At 41.5% G+C, this 15,281-nt stretch overlaps 1 protein-coding gene across 1 annotated transcript in view; it reads left to right on the top strand.

The window, feature by feature from the left end:
- The first annotated feature begins 342 nt into the window (after positions 1-342).
- The window catches only part of C8a (complement C8 alpha chain), a 54,547-nt gene continuing 39,608 nt past the window's right edge, over positions 343-15,281 (top strand). Inside the window, 2 exon segments of the mRNA NM_001106670.1 lie at positions 343-458; positions 11,968-12,061. Coding sequence (NP_001100140.1) covers positions 382-458; positions 11,968-12,061 — 171 coding nt within the window. The 5' untranslated portion in view covers positions 343-381.

The raw sequence follows: 15,281 nt of genomic DNA, 5'->3' as shown, positions 1-15,281 counted from the left end.
TGCTTTGGGCTGTCTTCAACAGCAGACTCATCTGACTTTAGAAGCTCCAAGAGCCACTAGAAAACACTGGGATTCCCGCAATAGCACCTGTGTCTCTCTGGAAACAAAACTCTTCACAGAACTGATTTTAGTTAAACATCACCTTTCCTTAGCCACGTGGATATTTTTCAAAAAGGCTAAAGGGCTTGGGGACATTTTGAAGGTGTTTGCCTAATCAATACCTTGGTTACTGGTTAATCACATTGAATGGGACCTGAGGGACTTCTGACCATTTTAAACATCCGGTAGACATTTTGATTTCCAGCCTGGAGATACCTATGGCTTCTAAAGTAGCCCATTCTCTTCTTTTCCATAGATGCTAAGTGGTGACTTCTGGATGAGATGTTTACAGTTGCTTTCTTTGGTTTGTCTCTGATGGCATGGCACTCCGGGGTAACTGCACAAGAGAAGGTGAACCAGTAAGTGGGCTTTGGGTCCTCACAAAACTGGGGTCCTCTGCTGGGGAATCTAAGGCAAGGTGAAGTTGGCAGTGGGCTGTGCTGGTATAGAAGATAACCTCTTTTCATATTGTTACTAATCCAGTGGAGGAGTGGAACAGAGGAAAAGCCACTTAATAATAATCTGATCAGGCAGCTACGAATTACCATTTAGCAGTGGGTAATCCAGACTACTTTCTTTAATCTCCCTGATTCTCAGTTTTACTGTCTGTGGACGGAGACTCATAATTCTTCTTCTACAACAGTTCATGCGGATGTAATAAAACCCTGGATTTAAAATTTCCTTTGCATATAGCAGGCATTTGATAAGTAGCATTTTTCTCAAGCAATGTGAAATAGTTAGCCTCTACTCTGTTACATATAAGAGAAAATGGTAAAAAAAACCCCACCTTACACTGTTTGGGGGGATTTATTTAGATAATATATGCAAACATTTTTGTGGGTGAAAGCAAGACACTGTAGAGAGACGTGGCCGTGTCATTCTAAACCTTTGCTTTGTGGAGACATCAGAGGTAACCTTTTCCTGTGTCTTGCATTTTGCCTATTCTATTTTTCTGAGATTTCCAACCTGGGTTCATATATTTATATCTCACTATTGAATATTTTATTGTACTTAAGCAGAACCTTAATCCAACCTTTGGGACAGCTTTTAAGCACTCTCTGCCTTTGAAACATTGGAGGTTTAAAATAGAGTTATTTTATTCAAATTCTTATTAGTTGATTTAATTTTGAATCATTATTGCTTAAATCAGTGGTTCTTAACCTGTGAGTCCTGACCTCTTTGCAGGGGTTAAGTGACCCTTTCACAGGGGATACATATTAGATATCCTGCATGTCAGAGATTAACAGTATGATTTATAACTGTAGCAAAATTACAGTTATGAAGGAGAAACAAAAATAATTTTTTTCAGTGGGGGTCACCACAACATAAGAAATTGTATTAAAGGGGTACAGTGTTAGGAAAGTTGAAAACCACTTGATTAAATGCTGCAGTAAGAGATTCCCTTTAAGTAACAGTTCAGAAGGGGAAACATGTTTTACAAGCAGATAATCTGCAGCTTGTATTTAAAACAAATACAGTTTTTAAACATCATAAAATTCCTCGCTGATAGTAATTAGAAGGCCCAGGCAAGAGGTCGGTGGTGAAGAAAATCTCAGCTGAGATACTCTCAATTATAAAAGCTCATCATCGTAATCCGTTCTGAAAACGAACAGTCTTGATGTTTGATGAACTTATGAAACAAGACAGTTCAGTGAAGGGGCAAATTTCATGTTAAGGCAGAAGAGATCCAATTCAGTGCTTTACAAAGTGCTGAGGGAGAAATCATGGTGCCGTTGTGCTCACTGCCAGCGCGTCTGACGTTAGTTTTCAAAATAGAAAGCTACAGGACAAAATCATCCTCCTAGGTTCAAATCCCCGAGCTGGCACTTACTATTAATAGCTATTTGATCTTGAGCAAATTACATAATTGTTCAGGGCTTCATCTCACTCACTTGTGAAATGGGAGGAAAATCAGAACAGGAATTAGATGCCTGTGAGTTCCTAGAACAATGGAACAATGCCCCCCACTTGGTGAGCATCCACCAAGAGCTGCTTCCGGGGATGGTGCTGGGGCCATTGTTACTGTTGGTTTTTCCGTTTGTTTGGATGGTTGACAGCAATCAGAAAGAAGAAATTTTTAATGTGCCAATTGGCAGAGGTCTTCTAGATTTATCCAGATCAACTGGAGGCTTCAACTTTTTGTTGCATTTTTAGCAACAGCACTTGTTTTTTTCCCCAAATAAAATTCCACAAGAGCCTTACTATGGAAAATGAGTGTGTGTGTGTGTGTGTGTGTGTGTGTGTGTGTGTGTGTGTGTGTGTGTGGTGTACCCGCACATGTGCATGCAAGTGTTTAATGGTGCACATTTACCTTGTAAGCTTACAATTAGCATTTGCTTCTTATATATCTTGATAGAAATAGGGCTGCATAAGTATAAACTCTTAAAGCCATGGAAGGCTGTTATAATTAGTGGCAAAATCAATGATTTTCTAGTGCATGTTTCATACAAGTAATTTTTTTGGTGTATGTTATTTATAAAGCTTATTTTTTTTTCTTTTTTTCGGAGCTGGGGACCAAACTCAGGGCCTTGCGCTCGCTAGGTAAGCGCTCTACCACTGAGCTAAATCCCCAACACCATAAAGCTTATTTAAAATTTGAAATTTTTTCAATTTATTGAGGTTTCTTTTGTGGCTAAGAACAGAACATTAGTGGGTCTTCCATGGTGTTCAGTACACATCTAAATCAATCAAGTCCAGTTGGGCAGCCTGTGGCTTAAATGTTCAGCTCCTTCTTCTATCACTAAGAGAGGGGGACTGTATTCAACTGTTCTTGGGGGTTTGCTTATCTCCATTTCAATTCCATCAGCATGTGTCTTTTGAAGCTATCGGTAAACAGAAGTGCACACTCGGGCACACATACACCACACATGCACATTCACACTCGTTCACACCACACATGCACATACACACGCATTCACACGCGCACACCTGCACTCCTGGGTGGGGATGCGTTTCAGGACATCACAGCAAAGGCTGTCTGATGACGGGGAATAGAATGGTTCACTGTATGGCAGAAGGATGCTGAGATGGGAATGTCTGCTCTCGTCTGCGTCTTCGTTTTATACCTTTAACTCTGCCAGGGCCCTCAGCCCCTAGGATGGTTTCACACACATTCTTGATTGGCCTTTTCTCCTCACTTGTGTTTCCCTGGAAAGATTTTCACAGACATACCCAGAGCGTGAGCTTCAGCAAGCTCTTCAGTGATCCAGTACCACAGACGGTTAAGACGGGCCACCTCACGGGACTCTCTCGTTGATAAGCATCCCTTTCAGCGTCGAGAAATGCTTCCATTATCTTAGATGATTGTTTTTAATTTGTACTTTATTTTGTTTAATGGTGATGTAGTCATTCCTGTTTGCTTATGGCTTGTGTTTGCAATGCAAATGACTATCTAATAATTTATTTTAATTTATATGACCATGGTTTTAAAATGTATCATCATGTAGACAAAGATGACTTTGCTTTATTTATTTAGTCTAATTACGATTTCTGTCTTTCCATCGTCATCGTCGTCGTCGTCGTCGTCATCATCATCATCATCATCACCATCATCATCATCACCATCGTCATCATCATCATCATCATCATCATCACCACTCTATTTTATTTTTATTTGGTAGTTCTGTCTTGAACTTGGGGTATTATGCATATAGAGAGGCACTGTTTTAAATGAGCTACCACTCCAATCCCAGTCTGTCTTTTAGTCACAATAATTAGTCTACTTACATTGAATGTAATTGTTGGTGGAGAGTGGCTTTGAGTTCATTATCTCCCTATTTCTTATTTGTCCTACATCTTGCTTCTGAGATCATCTTTTAAATTTAGCAGCTTATAATTTTACATGGATAGAGTAACTAGTCTACTTTCTTTTTGTTGTTTCTCAGTAAGATTTATCATGTATAAGGTGTAACACAAACTTACCACAGCCTATGTTCAAATGATAGCGTATCACTTCTAATATTATTTCGTCCATAAAACTTTCTTTGACATTTATCATAATGCATTTTTGTCAATACACTTTTTCTTTTGTTATTTATTTTTCTTTTGTTATTTTTTTTTCCAGAGCTGAGGACCGAACCCAGGGCCTTGCGCTTGCTAGACAAGCGCTCTACCACTGAGCTAAATCCCCAACCCTGTCAATACATTTTTTAATTCTTGTTCTGAAATTGGTGGAATTACCCAAGACTTAACATTTAGTTTAATCAACTCATATTACAGAGAAAAACTGAGTGCCAGGGAGAGGGGGAAGGCTTTTGGCAAAAAGATTTCTCACTAGGCATTTCATGAACTTTGGTGAATTTAATTGTCACTACATTCTTCTAAACTTGCTTCTTTATGATTCTTTGAATTGAAGATCAGGGAAGAACAGAGCTATTTGGCTCATTCCATAGAGATGTGTGGTAACACAGGCAGCCTTCTAGCCTCTGGACCAACATTATCTCCAGAACGATCACCAGTCCCTCACATCGAGAAAATAAATTACCTCTTCAAAAATAAGCCCTTGCTTTGATAAGCAAGTCAGAGGTTGAACTTGGAGTTAAGATAACTCAGAGTTCCATCCTACCATTTATACTGGTAAAAACCAGAACTTGTCAGAAGGACTGGGAGAAATGTAAATGATCTCAACCCAGAGGGAGCACAAACCTCCCCTAAGCTTCCAGTGGAATCATCACTTCTTTAATAGACCCCTCATGTCGTAGATGCCAAGGAAGTGTCAATCACGCTTCTTCTTTTTATTTTATTGCTGTTATGGGTATCAAAATGTGTTTGCCCAAGTGTCTGGGCCAGAGCCATGTGAATGTTCTCAGCAGTCATCAAGATGACTGGGATTAATATGGTCTTCCAATTAGCATACACAATTGGGTGGCTGGGACTCAAAAGTGAGTCACAGTAATATAGGGATTGATATTCAGAGTAACTAACTCTAAGCGAGGCATCCAACAGGACTGGCATGAATTATGCAGAAAAGCCTGGTACATGCTTGGAACTAAAAGTGTGTGTAGAATTCCGTGACTTGCAGATACTTGTTTGTATCATTCATTTGTTCTTTATTTAGTAAGTAAATATCCTAGATATAGTAGTTGCTAGGTAGTAAAATAACCAAATGATATTCTGATCCTCTTGTAATTTACAGGCTGTGGTGGTTTGAATGAAAATGGTTCTCCTAGGCTCATGTATTTGAATACTTGATCTCCCATTGGTAGACTGCTTAGGAAATATTAGAAGGCATGGCCCTGTCAGAGGAACTGTGTCACTGAGCCCACACCATTCCCATTTGCTTTCCCTGCACCATGTCTGTGGATCATGATGTTAAGCACTGACCTACTGCCTCGGCACTATGCCTGCCTGCCTCCTGCTATGCTCCAGGCCTTTGCCATTATGGTCACAGCTCACCCATTGAAACGGTGAGCCCAATAAACTCTTCTATGAGTTATGTGGATCATGGTGTCTTATCACAGCAATAGAAAAGCAAGTCCTGGACTCAGCAAACATGTAAACACAAAGTTTCCTTTAAAATTGTGAAGAATTCTATGAAAGAATCAACAGAATGCACTAGTAGAGAGAAAGAAATCTAAAGATAAATTGGTTGGGTGACATTCTTTTTAGAGGAAGGATCTACACTGAGACGGGAAGGTTGGGAGAAGCTGGGTGAAGAGAGTGATGTGGAGAGATCAGCAGGTGCCATGTTCCTGTCATGGGAAGTAGTTTGTGATGAACATGAACTGAAGGAGGTAGGCCAGAATGGAGAGAATTGTGCCATGAATAAATGTCAAAATGGTGGGAAGAAGCTGTGTCGCAGACAGCCATAGACAAGATGGTGAGGGCATTAGATATTAGTTCGTGTCTAGTAAAATAGATCTTATAAATGAGAAATATTGCATGGTTTCCCATTTAAAAAAACTCTTGTGTTTGTTATACAGAAGTTAGAACAAATGAAGCCATGAAAGGATCTGTGACATTATGGGGATCTTACATTCACGTGGTGGGTACTGAGGTGGGTGGAAGAGGGGAAATGTGAGATATATTTTAATGGCAAAATTGACAGAAATTTCCAAAAGATGGGCTGAGAGAAAGAAGGGAATTAAAGGCCCCTGCCAGGAATCTAGTCTGAGAACTTGGATAGGTTGGTGGTTCCACTCATTACGGGGTTAAATTGAGAAAGAAGTTGACTAAAAGTCAAAATGAAGAGATAAATCTTAGAGCCACTATGTTCTATGTATTGGGTTGAGGAGTGGGATGTGAAGTGGGGGAGCCTGGTAACAGGGGGTGAGGGGCAGGTCAGTCTAGGGGAGAGCTCTAAACTTAGAAAGCACTCTCATGAATGGCATCTGAAGGTGGTGGTGTGAAACTCAGCTCCCCAAGGATAAGAAAAGCAAGGGCAGAAAAGAAAGCCGAGGCTTTGTTCTGAAGAATTCCCATTCTTAGAGACACCCAAAAGACTGGTCATTGAGTGGGAGAACAATTAGAGGTTGCATTGAGAAGGTCAGGAGAAGGAAGCTTCCAGAGGCTAACACAGAGAGTTAGATGAAGTTGGAAAACTGTCTAGCGGGCTTAGCAACGAAGAGCACACTGGTGATGGAGGTGTTTCAAAGCCACATTTAAAACATCTTCATCTCACAATATAATTCCCATGTAATTGAATGGATTAGCTCAAGATTTTGTCATTAGTGAGTTTGACTTTAAGCTTTGACTCTAAGCTGTGCATTAGGAAGGCCCCCTTATAATGATCATATTGGCTCTCTGACCTACTAGCCTATGATAAGTAAGTAGCTAGTTAATTAGTTTGTTTTTTAAGTTGCTGAGGTGATTACATTCTGGGGTCAAGCATTTGACTTTTCAGTTGTATATTCAACTGAATTTTTAAACCTTTTGTTTAACATACCAACCTGATATCAAAAGTATGTGAGAGCTGTGGATATGGCTCAGTCAGAGAAGTGCCTGCCACACAGCGGGAGGATCTGAATTTGGATCCCCAGGACTGCAGGTGAAAAAAGAGCACAGCAGATATGGCTGCAATCTCTGGGCCAGAAGTGAGAAATCGGTGGATCCCTAGGGCTTGCTGGGCAGCCAGTCAGTCTAGGTTATCAATGAGTGCCAGCTTCAGTGAGAGACCTTGAACTTAGGTGCAGAGCAATTCAGAAAGACATCTAATATCAACTCTGACTTGTGCGTGTACACACCCATATTCACCACACACCCACACCCACACACATGCACACACGTACATATACATGTACATACATACATACACACATGTGTGCATATACACATAGATACACATGTACACACATACACATGTATACACACACAGATACACACGAACCCACACACACCCACATACAAGCACACTTATATATACTTGCACATACATATACACACAGACACACACCCACCCCCACATATACCCAGACACACAGGCACACACTTATGTACATGTATACATACATACATACATATACACATACACACATACACACATACACACATACACACATACACACATACACACATACACATATGCATGTACACACACACACACACACACACACACACACACACACACACTCACAGTATCTCAGTGGTCCATAGCCCTGTGTGTATAGGGCAAACCTGATGAGGATGGAGAGGTTTATAAATGGCTGGGTTGAGAGGATAGAAGACACTGGCATGTGTCCCAGTCTGCTGCACAGGGTTCCACGCATGCTCTCAGTCCACATTTAAAAGTCCACTGAGTTGCTTTTTCTGTTTTTCGGTTGGAGTGGCAGAACCTGAGATCAGATGTATGGATGATGGACTCTACACTTCTCTCAGTGTTTCTTCAGTTGTGTTCAATCATCTTAACAGATGTGTGGGAAAATGGTCAGAATTCAAAATAATCGGGGGGGGGGGAACAAGAGAATGAGCAAAGTAAGATACAGAACCCCAAACACGGTCAGGCATTTTAAATGTGCATGGAGGGCACATGGTAGGCAGTTTATTCAAAAGAATTAGAATAATTTCTTTTCCCTTCACCCCACTCCAATACATAGTTTAAAAACTGGTACACTAGAGAATTAACTTTGGAGAGATGGGCAGCAATGCTCTTTGCCTTGTACCATTTCAGATTTATTTTATTTATATAAGTACACTGTCACTGTCCTCAGACACACCAGAAGAGGGCATTGGATCCCACTACAGATGGTTGTGAGCCACCATGTGGTTGCTGGGATTTGAACTCAGGACCTCTGGAAGAGCAGCCAGTGCTCTTAACCACTGAGCCATCTCTCCAGCCCCCGCCTTGTACCATTTCAATAGATGAGGGAAACTAAGTCCATCAGAGTAACTGGCTAATAAGAGCAGGCAAGTTACAAACATACCCTGACTACACTCACGTGCTCTGGAGTTCTGGGACTCCACATTAAGTTGCCTACTGGTTGAGTAGGTTCTTGCTAGCTGGGAGATACGTTGAAACTATTTACCAAGATTTTATCGGCCACAGAGTTCTTGGAACCTCCCTAACTGTCACCGATTCAGTTTGTACTGCTGTAGCCAAAGATGTGTGTCTGGGCACTTAATGAAGAGGGTTTCACTTGCAGTTCTGCATGTTTGAGAGTGTACTGCTGGCATTTCTTGGCTCTGGTGATGGCCTCTGGCTCAGCCACAACAGGGCAGATGGCATCATGGTAGAAACATATTGTGGAAGAGAACACATGTTAAAGCGGAAGGCAAGATGCTGGAGAATGAATGGCTAGGCCATTCCTTGCGTAACAACCCACTTTCACAGGACCAGCCACTGACAGACCAACAGTAATTGCTTCATAAGGGTGGTGTTCCATGACCTAACACTGTCCATTAGGTCCCATGTCATAGAGTCCATCATCTCAATGGTACATTGCTGGAGACTCATTCTCCTCCATAGGAAAACTTTGAGGCATGAACCACACCCAACTTATTATAAGCATTACATCATTTAAAAATGGATGCAACTCTCCGAGAAAGGTATTTGGCAGTGTGTGTCCCAAGCTTTAAAGACTCCACTCTGTTCTACTGGACATACCACCAGTAACTAACCTGCAATTCAGAAAAACATGGGGCTCAACTATCTATTGTTGTAGGGTATTAAAGCAATATACAGTCATAAATACTTTATATCTCTTCCATATTAAGTGCAAAAAAATCAAGATATACAACATGGTATTCAGTATGCCCTCAACTACATTATGAAAATAGAATGGAAAGAAATATAATAAAATATTAATAGTGGTAAGATTTGAAATAATATTTTTATAATTGTCATTATACTTTCTTTAATGTGACTGCATTACTTGTATAATCATCAAAGATGAACTGCACTTAAAAATTCATTAAATGATGAACGAGTCTTGTTCATGTTGGCTGGAGGTGATTTAATGGCGGTCCTGGTGTTCCTGCCGTGTCTGGCCTCTGTGATAGCATTACCGTGTGCCTCCGTCTAGACATCATGTCATGAACATAGGAAGCAGCAGCAGTGTGCCATTGCTCTCTGGGCTCCTGCTTTCAAGGCTGCCTGCCTTTACTGTTTCCATCTATTGTGACATCACAGCTCAGGCTGGGGACTTACAGTGACATTATCTTGACAGTTCTACAGCAAGGTGCATGGCTAATGCAAGCCCCCTTCAACTTCCAAATCTTTGTGCCTGTAAATTCTCTCCATGTTTCTCCAAGATGTTCTTTTATTTTAGGAGAGTATATCAGGGAAAAAAGGGTTCATAGCTCAAACTTTGAGCTGTCACATTTCTAGATGTCAAGATTATTTAATTTAGTTCTAACTAGGAATCAGGTTCAAACAAATCTCTTAAAAATGTCACTGTCCATTACCCAGAAATTGACTTTATTTTTTTCCCTTCCCTCTCTGCCCTTCCCCCTCCTCCCTCCCTCTCTGCCTCCTCCCTCTATCCCTCTACCTACCTCATCTTACTTCTTCTCTTTCTTCTTTATCCCCACTCCAGTACTTTCAGAATATCAACCATGGGTCTACCCAGGATTGAAGGTAGCAATAGAGACTGGACCTGAATTCCAAGGGTTTAGACTTGTAGAAACAAGAATTTCACCAATATTGCAAATATGCTAATTAAACATTGAGAAGATATATTTAAAAAATCAACAAAATTCCATGGTCATCAGAAAACTTCTCCTTCCAGAACTGGTAGTTGTGATGATACTGAAAGGTAGCTATGAACTGAGTACAGGGACTGCAACCAGCTTCTCTGGGGAGGCACCATGCGGTACACATACCGTGGGGAGAGTTCTGAGTTACCTCCATGGAATAAAGTCTGCATGCAAAGCAACGTGATGATTGGGAGCTTCTTGTTGAATGGGCAGACGATTTGGTGTCAAGATGACCCCAGTGGGAATCATTGAGCTACAAGCTATGGCAGGGGCATGGGCATGGGCATGGGCAGGGACAGGGGCAGGGACAGGGGCAGGGGCAGGGACAGGGGCAGGAGTAGGGGCAGTGAGTTCAGCGTAGATATGAGCAGATTCTATGAGAAATGGGAAGGGTCATAAAGAACTCACAGTGCCAGCATGATGGTTGATCGGTGGATGAACCATTACGTGAGTTGTAAATCAAAGCTGCTACTCATTTTAGTTGGTACAAGAATCTCTCCCAAGTTCCCAGATCCGGCGGCTTTTTCTGAGTGCTAGAGGTTGAACATGAGAGGCAAACACTCTACCACTAAACCGTATCCTCAGCCACGTCCTCGACTTTAAGGCCAAATGTTTGTGTTTTCATGGTTTAGGAGGCTGAGAAGTTCAATTTAAGATAGAACTGTAGATCCCGACTCTAGTGAAATAGAATAGAGAGCTGGTATTTACCTCCTAGGATGATTATAGAGAAACAATGAAATGGTCTAGGTAATACCGCAGTGCACAATACTTTAGGTGAGCATTTTATAAATATTTTTATGTAGTTTCAGTAACTATGTTGGATAATGCTATTTTTAATGTAGTTTTACCAATAAGACAACAGCTTAGAGATGTTAGTAAGTACCTTAAATCTTTGAAGCCGGACCCTGGCCTCACTCTGTGTCTAACCACTGAAGTTTCTGCTTCTTTGGCTCATGAAATACAGTTTTTTTTCAGTCATCCTGAAGACTCATTCTCTAAAATGATAATCATTTGAGCTATCTGACATTGAGAAAGATGTAAAGGAATAGTGTCGATGGTGCTTGTTGTGTGGACTGGCTGTATCTCAGGCTCTTGGCATCTTGTTCAAAGAACAGAAGTGCACACAAGCTAGCAATGCAGTGAGGGATTTTATTCCTAAGCATGGGGCAGGATTCCCTGCATGGGAGCAGTAGCCTGGGCATGATTGCTCAAGAGCCCCCCGTTACTTCCCATGGCTTCCTTTTACAAGTTTAAGAAGGTAGTTTGCTGGAGGCAGGGTTTGGTGGTTTCTACTCTCATAACTGTTGATTGACAGGTAAAGATTTGGACCTTGTGTGTAGTCATGGGTCTTGCATCCCATAATTTTAACCTTGCACATGCATAATCCCCTAAAAATTCATTCTGAGAATACAGTTTGCTCAACTGTGTCTACAACTAAAACCAAGTTGGCTCATTTCTAGTTCCAGGATGTATTGCTAAAGCAGTTGGTCAACTGCTTTGCTGAGAAAGGGGTGTGTTCAGCTCCAGTCATGCTGGGCTAGCCTATCCTTGTGAACTGCCTACCTAGGTAGTTTATTTAAACCCTCCAGGACCATAGCAACCTTTAATGCGAGTATGATACATATTCATTATTCATTTCTGACAAAGCATACTTTAACCAGCAGGAAAGTGTGCACAAGTTTCTCTTTTGCTTTTGTTTTGAATCTTAAAATTGATGCAGAGTCTTATATTTCCTTCAAGGCGGGTCACCCGAGCTGTGACCCCAGGAGCGGTTGCCTGTCAGTTGAGTGACTGGTCAGAATGGACAGATTGTTTTCCATGTCAGAACGAAAAGGTAAGCCACCTGGGAACATCTCAGGGTATCACGCATCTGATTCATGTGTTACATATCGATGGGAAATAAGCAGTGGGGGCTATAAACCTAGAGTTCCAGGTAGAAACTACATCTGAATATAGGTGTTTGGAAGTCTCAGGTACCTGGGTGGCAGTGAGGCTTGTGTCTGCCTCTCTTGTTCTTGTCCATAAGACATCATGAGACACAGCTAGTGAAAGTGTCCACATTGTGACATGGGAAAATTGCCATTACGATACAGATACTCTGAAGCCCCATGGAATTTTCTGGGTCCTGGCAACATTTTTCCTCTGAGGAGAGTCATCTGAAAGAACTGCTAGATGGCTTAGTAATAAAGAGCCAAGATGTCTCTCTCTTTTCTTTTAATCTTTATTAACTTGAGTATTTCTTATTTACATTTCAATTATTATTCCCCTTCCCGGTTTCCGGGCCAACATCCCCCTAACCCCTCCCCCTCCCCTTCTATACAGGCTTCTCCTCCCCATCCTCTCCCCATTTCCACCCTCCCCCCAACAACCACGTTCACTGGGGGTTCAGTCTTGGCAGGACCAAGGGCTTCCCCTTCCACTGGTGCTCTTACTAGGCTATTCATTGCTACCGATGAGGTTGGAGCTCGGAGACAATCCATGTATGGTCTTTGGGTAGTGGCTTAGTCCCTGAAAGCTCTGGTGGGTTGGCATTGTTGTTCATATGAGGTCTCGAGCCCCTTCAAGCTCTTCCAGACCTTTCTGATTCCTTCAACGGGGGTCCCGATCTCAGTTCAGTGGATTCCTGCTGGCATTCGCCTATGTATTTGTTGTATTCTGGGTGTGTCTCTCAGGAGAGATCTACATCCGGTTCCTGTCAGCCTGCACTTCTTTGCTTCATCCATCTTATCTAATTGGGTGGCTGTATATGTATGGGCCACATGTGGGGCAGGCTCTGAATGGGTGTTCCTTCTGCCTTTGTTCTAAACTTTGCCTCCCTATTCCCTGCCAAGGGTTTTCTTGTTCCCCTTTTAAAGAAGGAGTGAAGGATTCGCATTTGGTCATTCTTCTTGAGTTTCATGTGTTCTGTGCTTCTAGGGTAATTCAAGCATTTGGGCTAATAGCCACTTATCAGTGAGTGCATACCATGTGTGTTTTTCTGTGATTGGGTTACCTCACTCAGGATGATATTTTCCAGTTCCCTTCATTTGCCTATGAATTTCATAAAGTCATTGTTTTTGATAGCTGAATAATATTCCATTGTGTAGATGTACCACATTTTCTGTATCCATTCCTCTGTTGAAGGGCATCTGGGTTCTTTCCAGCTTCTGGCTATTATAAATAAGGCTGCTATGAATATAGTGGAGCATGTGTCTTTGTTATATGTTGGGGCATCTTTTGGATATATGCCCAAGAGAGGTATAGCTGGGTCCTCAGGTAGTTCAATGTCCAATTTTCTGAGGAACCTCCAGACTGATTTCCAGAATGGTTGTACCAGTTTGCAGTCCCACCAGCAATGGAGGAGTGTTCCTCTTTCTCTACATCCTCGCCAGCATTTGCTGTCACCTGAGTTTTTGAACTTAGCCATTCTGACTGGTGTGAGGTGAAATCTCAGGGTTGTTTTGATTTGCATTTCCCTTATGACTAAAGGTGTTGAACATTTCTTTAGGTGTTTCTCAGCCATTCGGCATTCCTCAGCTGTGAATTCTTTGTTTAGCTCTGAACCCCAATTTTTAATAGGGTTGTTTGTCTCCCTGAAGTCTAACTTCTTGGGTTCTTTGTATATTTTGGATATAAGCCCTCTATCTGTTGTAGGATTGGTAAAGATCTTTTCCCAATCTGTTGGTTGTCGTTTTGTCCTAACCACAGTGTCCTTTGCCTTACAAAAGCTTTGCAGTTTTATGAAATCACATTTGTCGATTCTTGATCTTGGAGCATAGGCCATTGGTGTTTTGTTCAGGAAATTTTCTCCAGTGCCCATGTGTTCGAGATGCTTCCCCAGTTTTTCTTCTATTACTTTGAGTGTATCTGGTTTGATGTGGAGGTCCTTGATCCACTTGGACTTAAGCTTTGTACAGGGTGATAAGCATGGATCGATCTGCATTCTTCTACATGCTGACCTCCAGTTGAACCAGCACCATTTGCTGAAAATGCTATCATTTTTCCATTGGATGGTTTTGGCTCCTTTGCCAAAAATCAAGTGACCATAGGTGTGTGGGTTCATTTCTGGGTCTTCAATTCTATTCCACTAGTGCATCTGTCTGCCTCTGTACCAATACCATACAGATTTTATCACTATTGCTCTATAATACTTCTTGAGTTCAGGGATGGTGATTCCCCAGAAGTTCTTTTATTGTTGAGGATAGTTTTAGCTATCCTGGGTTTTTTGTTATTCCAGATGAATTTGCAAATTGTTCTGTCTAACTCTCTGAAGAATTGGATTGGTATTTTGATGGGGATTGCATTGAGTCTGAAGATGTCTCTTGATACAACAATAATACACTTCTACAAACTTGGAAGTTTTGCACAACAGACATTTGTCCTCTGGGTCCTGGAGGCCAGAGGAAAGCAACAGAGGTGTAAGCAGTGTCAGCCTCCTTTTGGAGACTCTGAGGGAGAATGCGTGCTTTGCCTCGGTGGCTAATAGTCCTTGCTCTGTGGCTGCATCTCCCCCTCTGCCTCTCTAGGCACTTTGCTTCCTCCTCTTATCCTCTCCCCGTGTCTGCCTATGATCTCCCTGCACATCCTTCTTTGTTAAAGAGTATGCTAACATTTCGGGCTACTGCTAATACCCAAATCAATCACAAAACCTTTAATATTTTCAGCAAAATGTTTTAAAACTAAGGAGAAATTAAAATCTTTTACAGATTTCGAGTTATAACCTTCAGTGGTTGTTAATCTACTAAGCCTTAGCTGTTCTCATTTGTTTTTGTTTAGGTAGCAGATTGCACAGGGGACCCTCTTACAGTTTATATAAAAATTGAATTACTTCCTTAAATGCTTAGAAAGATATATGTGTCTATGCAGTAATCCTTAAGAAATTAGAGCCTGTTAATTATTTAACTAAAAGACTATCTTTGTTTCATTTATTAATATGCCTCACCCTCTCTAAAGTCATCCAAACAAAGATGTGAATTTCTGGAAAGAAACATCATCTACTACATAGAACAGGAGGTTATGCCTTCATGACACAGCCACAGGCAACAGCACAGAGAAGTCCCTCAGGGAGTCCTGAC

Source organism: Rattus norvegicus, chromosome 5 (assembly GCF_021556685.1).
Source record: "Rattus norvegicus strain SHRSP/BbbUtx chromosome 5, alternate assembly SHRSP_T2T, whole genome shotgun sequence".
Lineage (NCBI taxonomy): Eukaryota > Metazoa > Chordata > Mammalia > Rodentia > Muridae > Rattus > Rattus norvegicus.
Note: the sequence above shows the minus strand (reverse complement) of the source record. Positions and strands in the feature narration are given on the sequence as shown.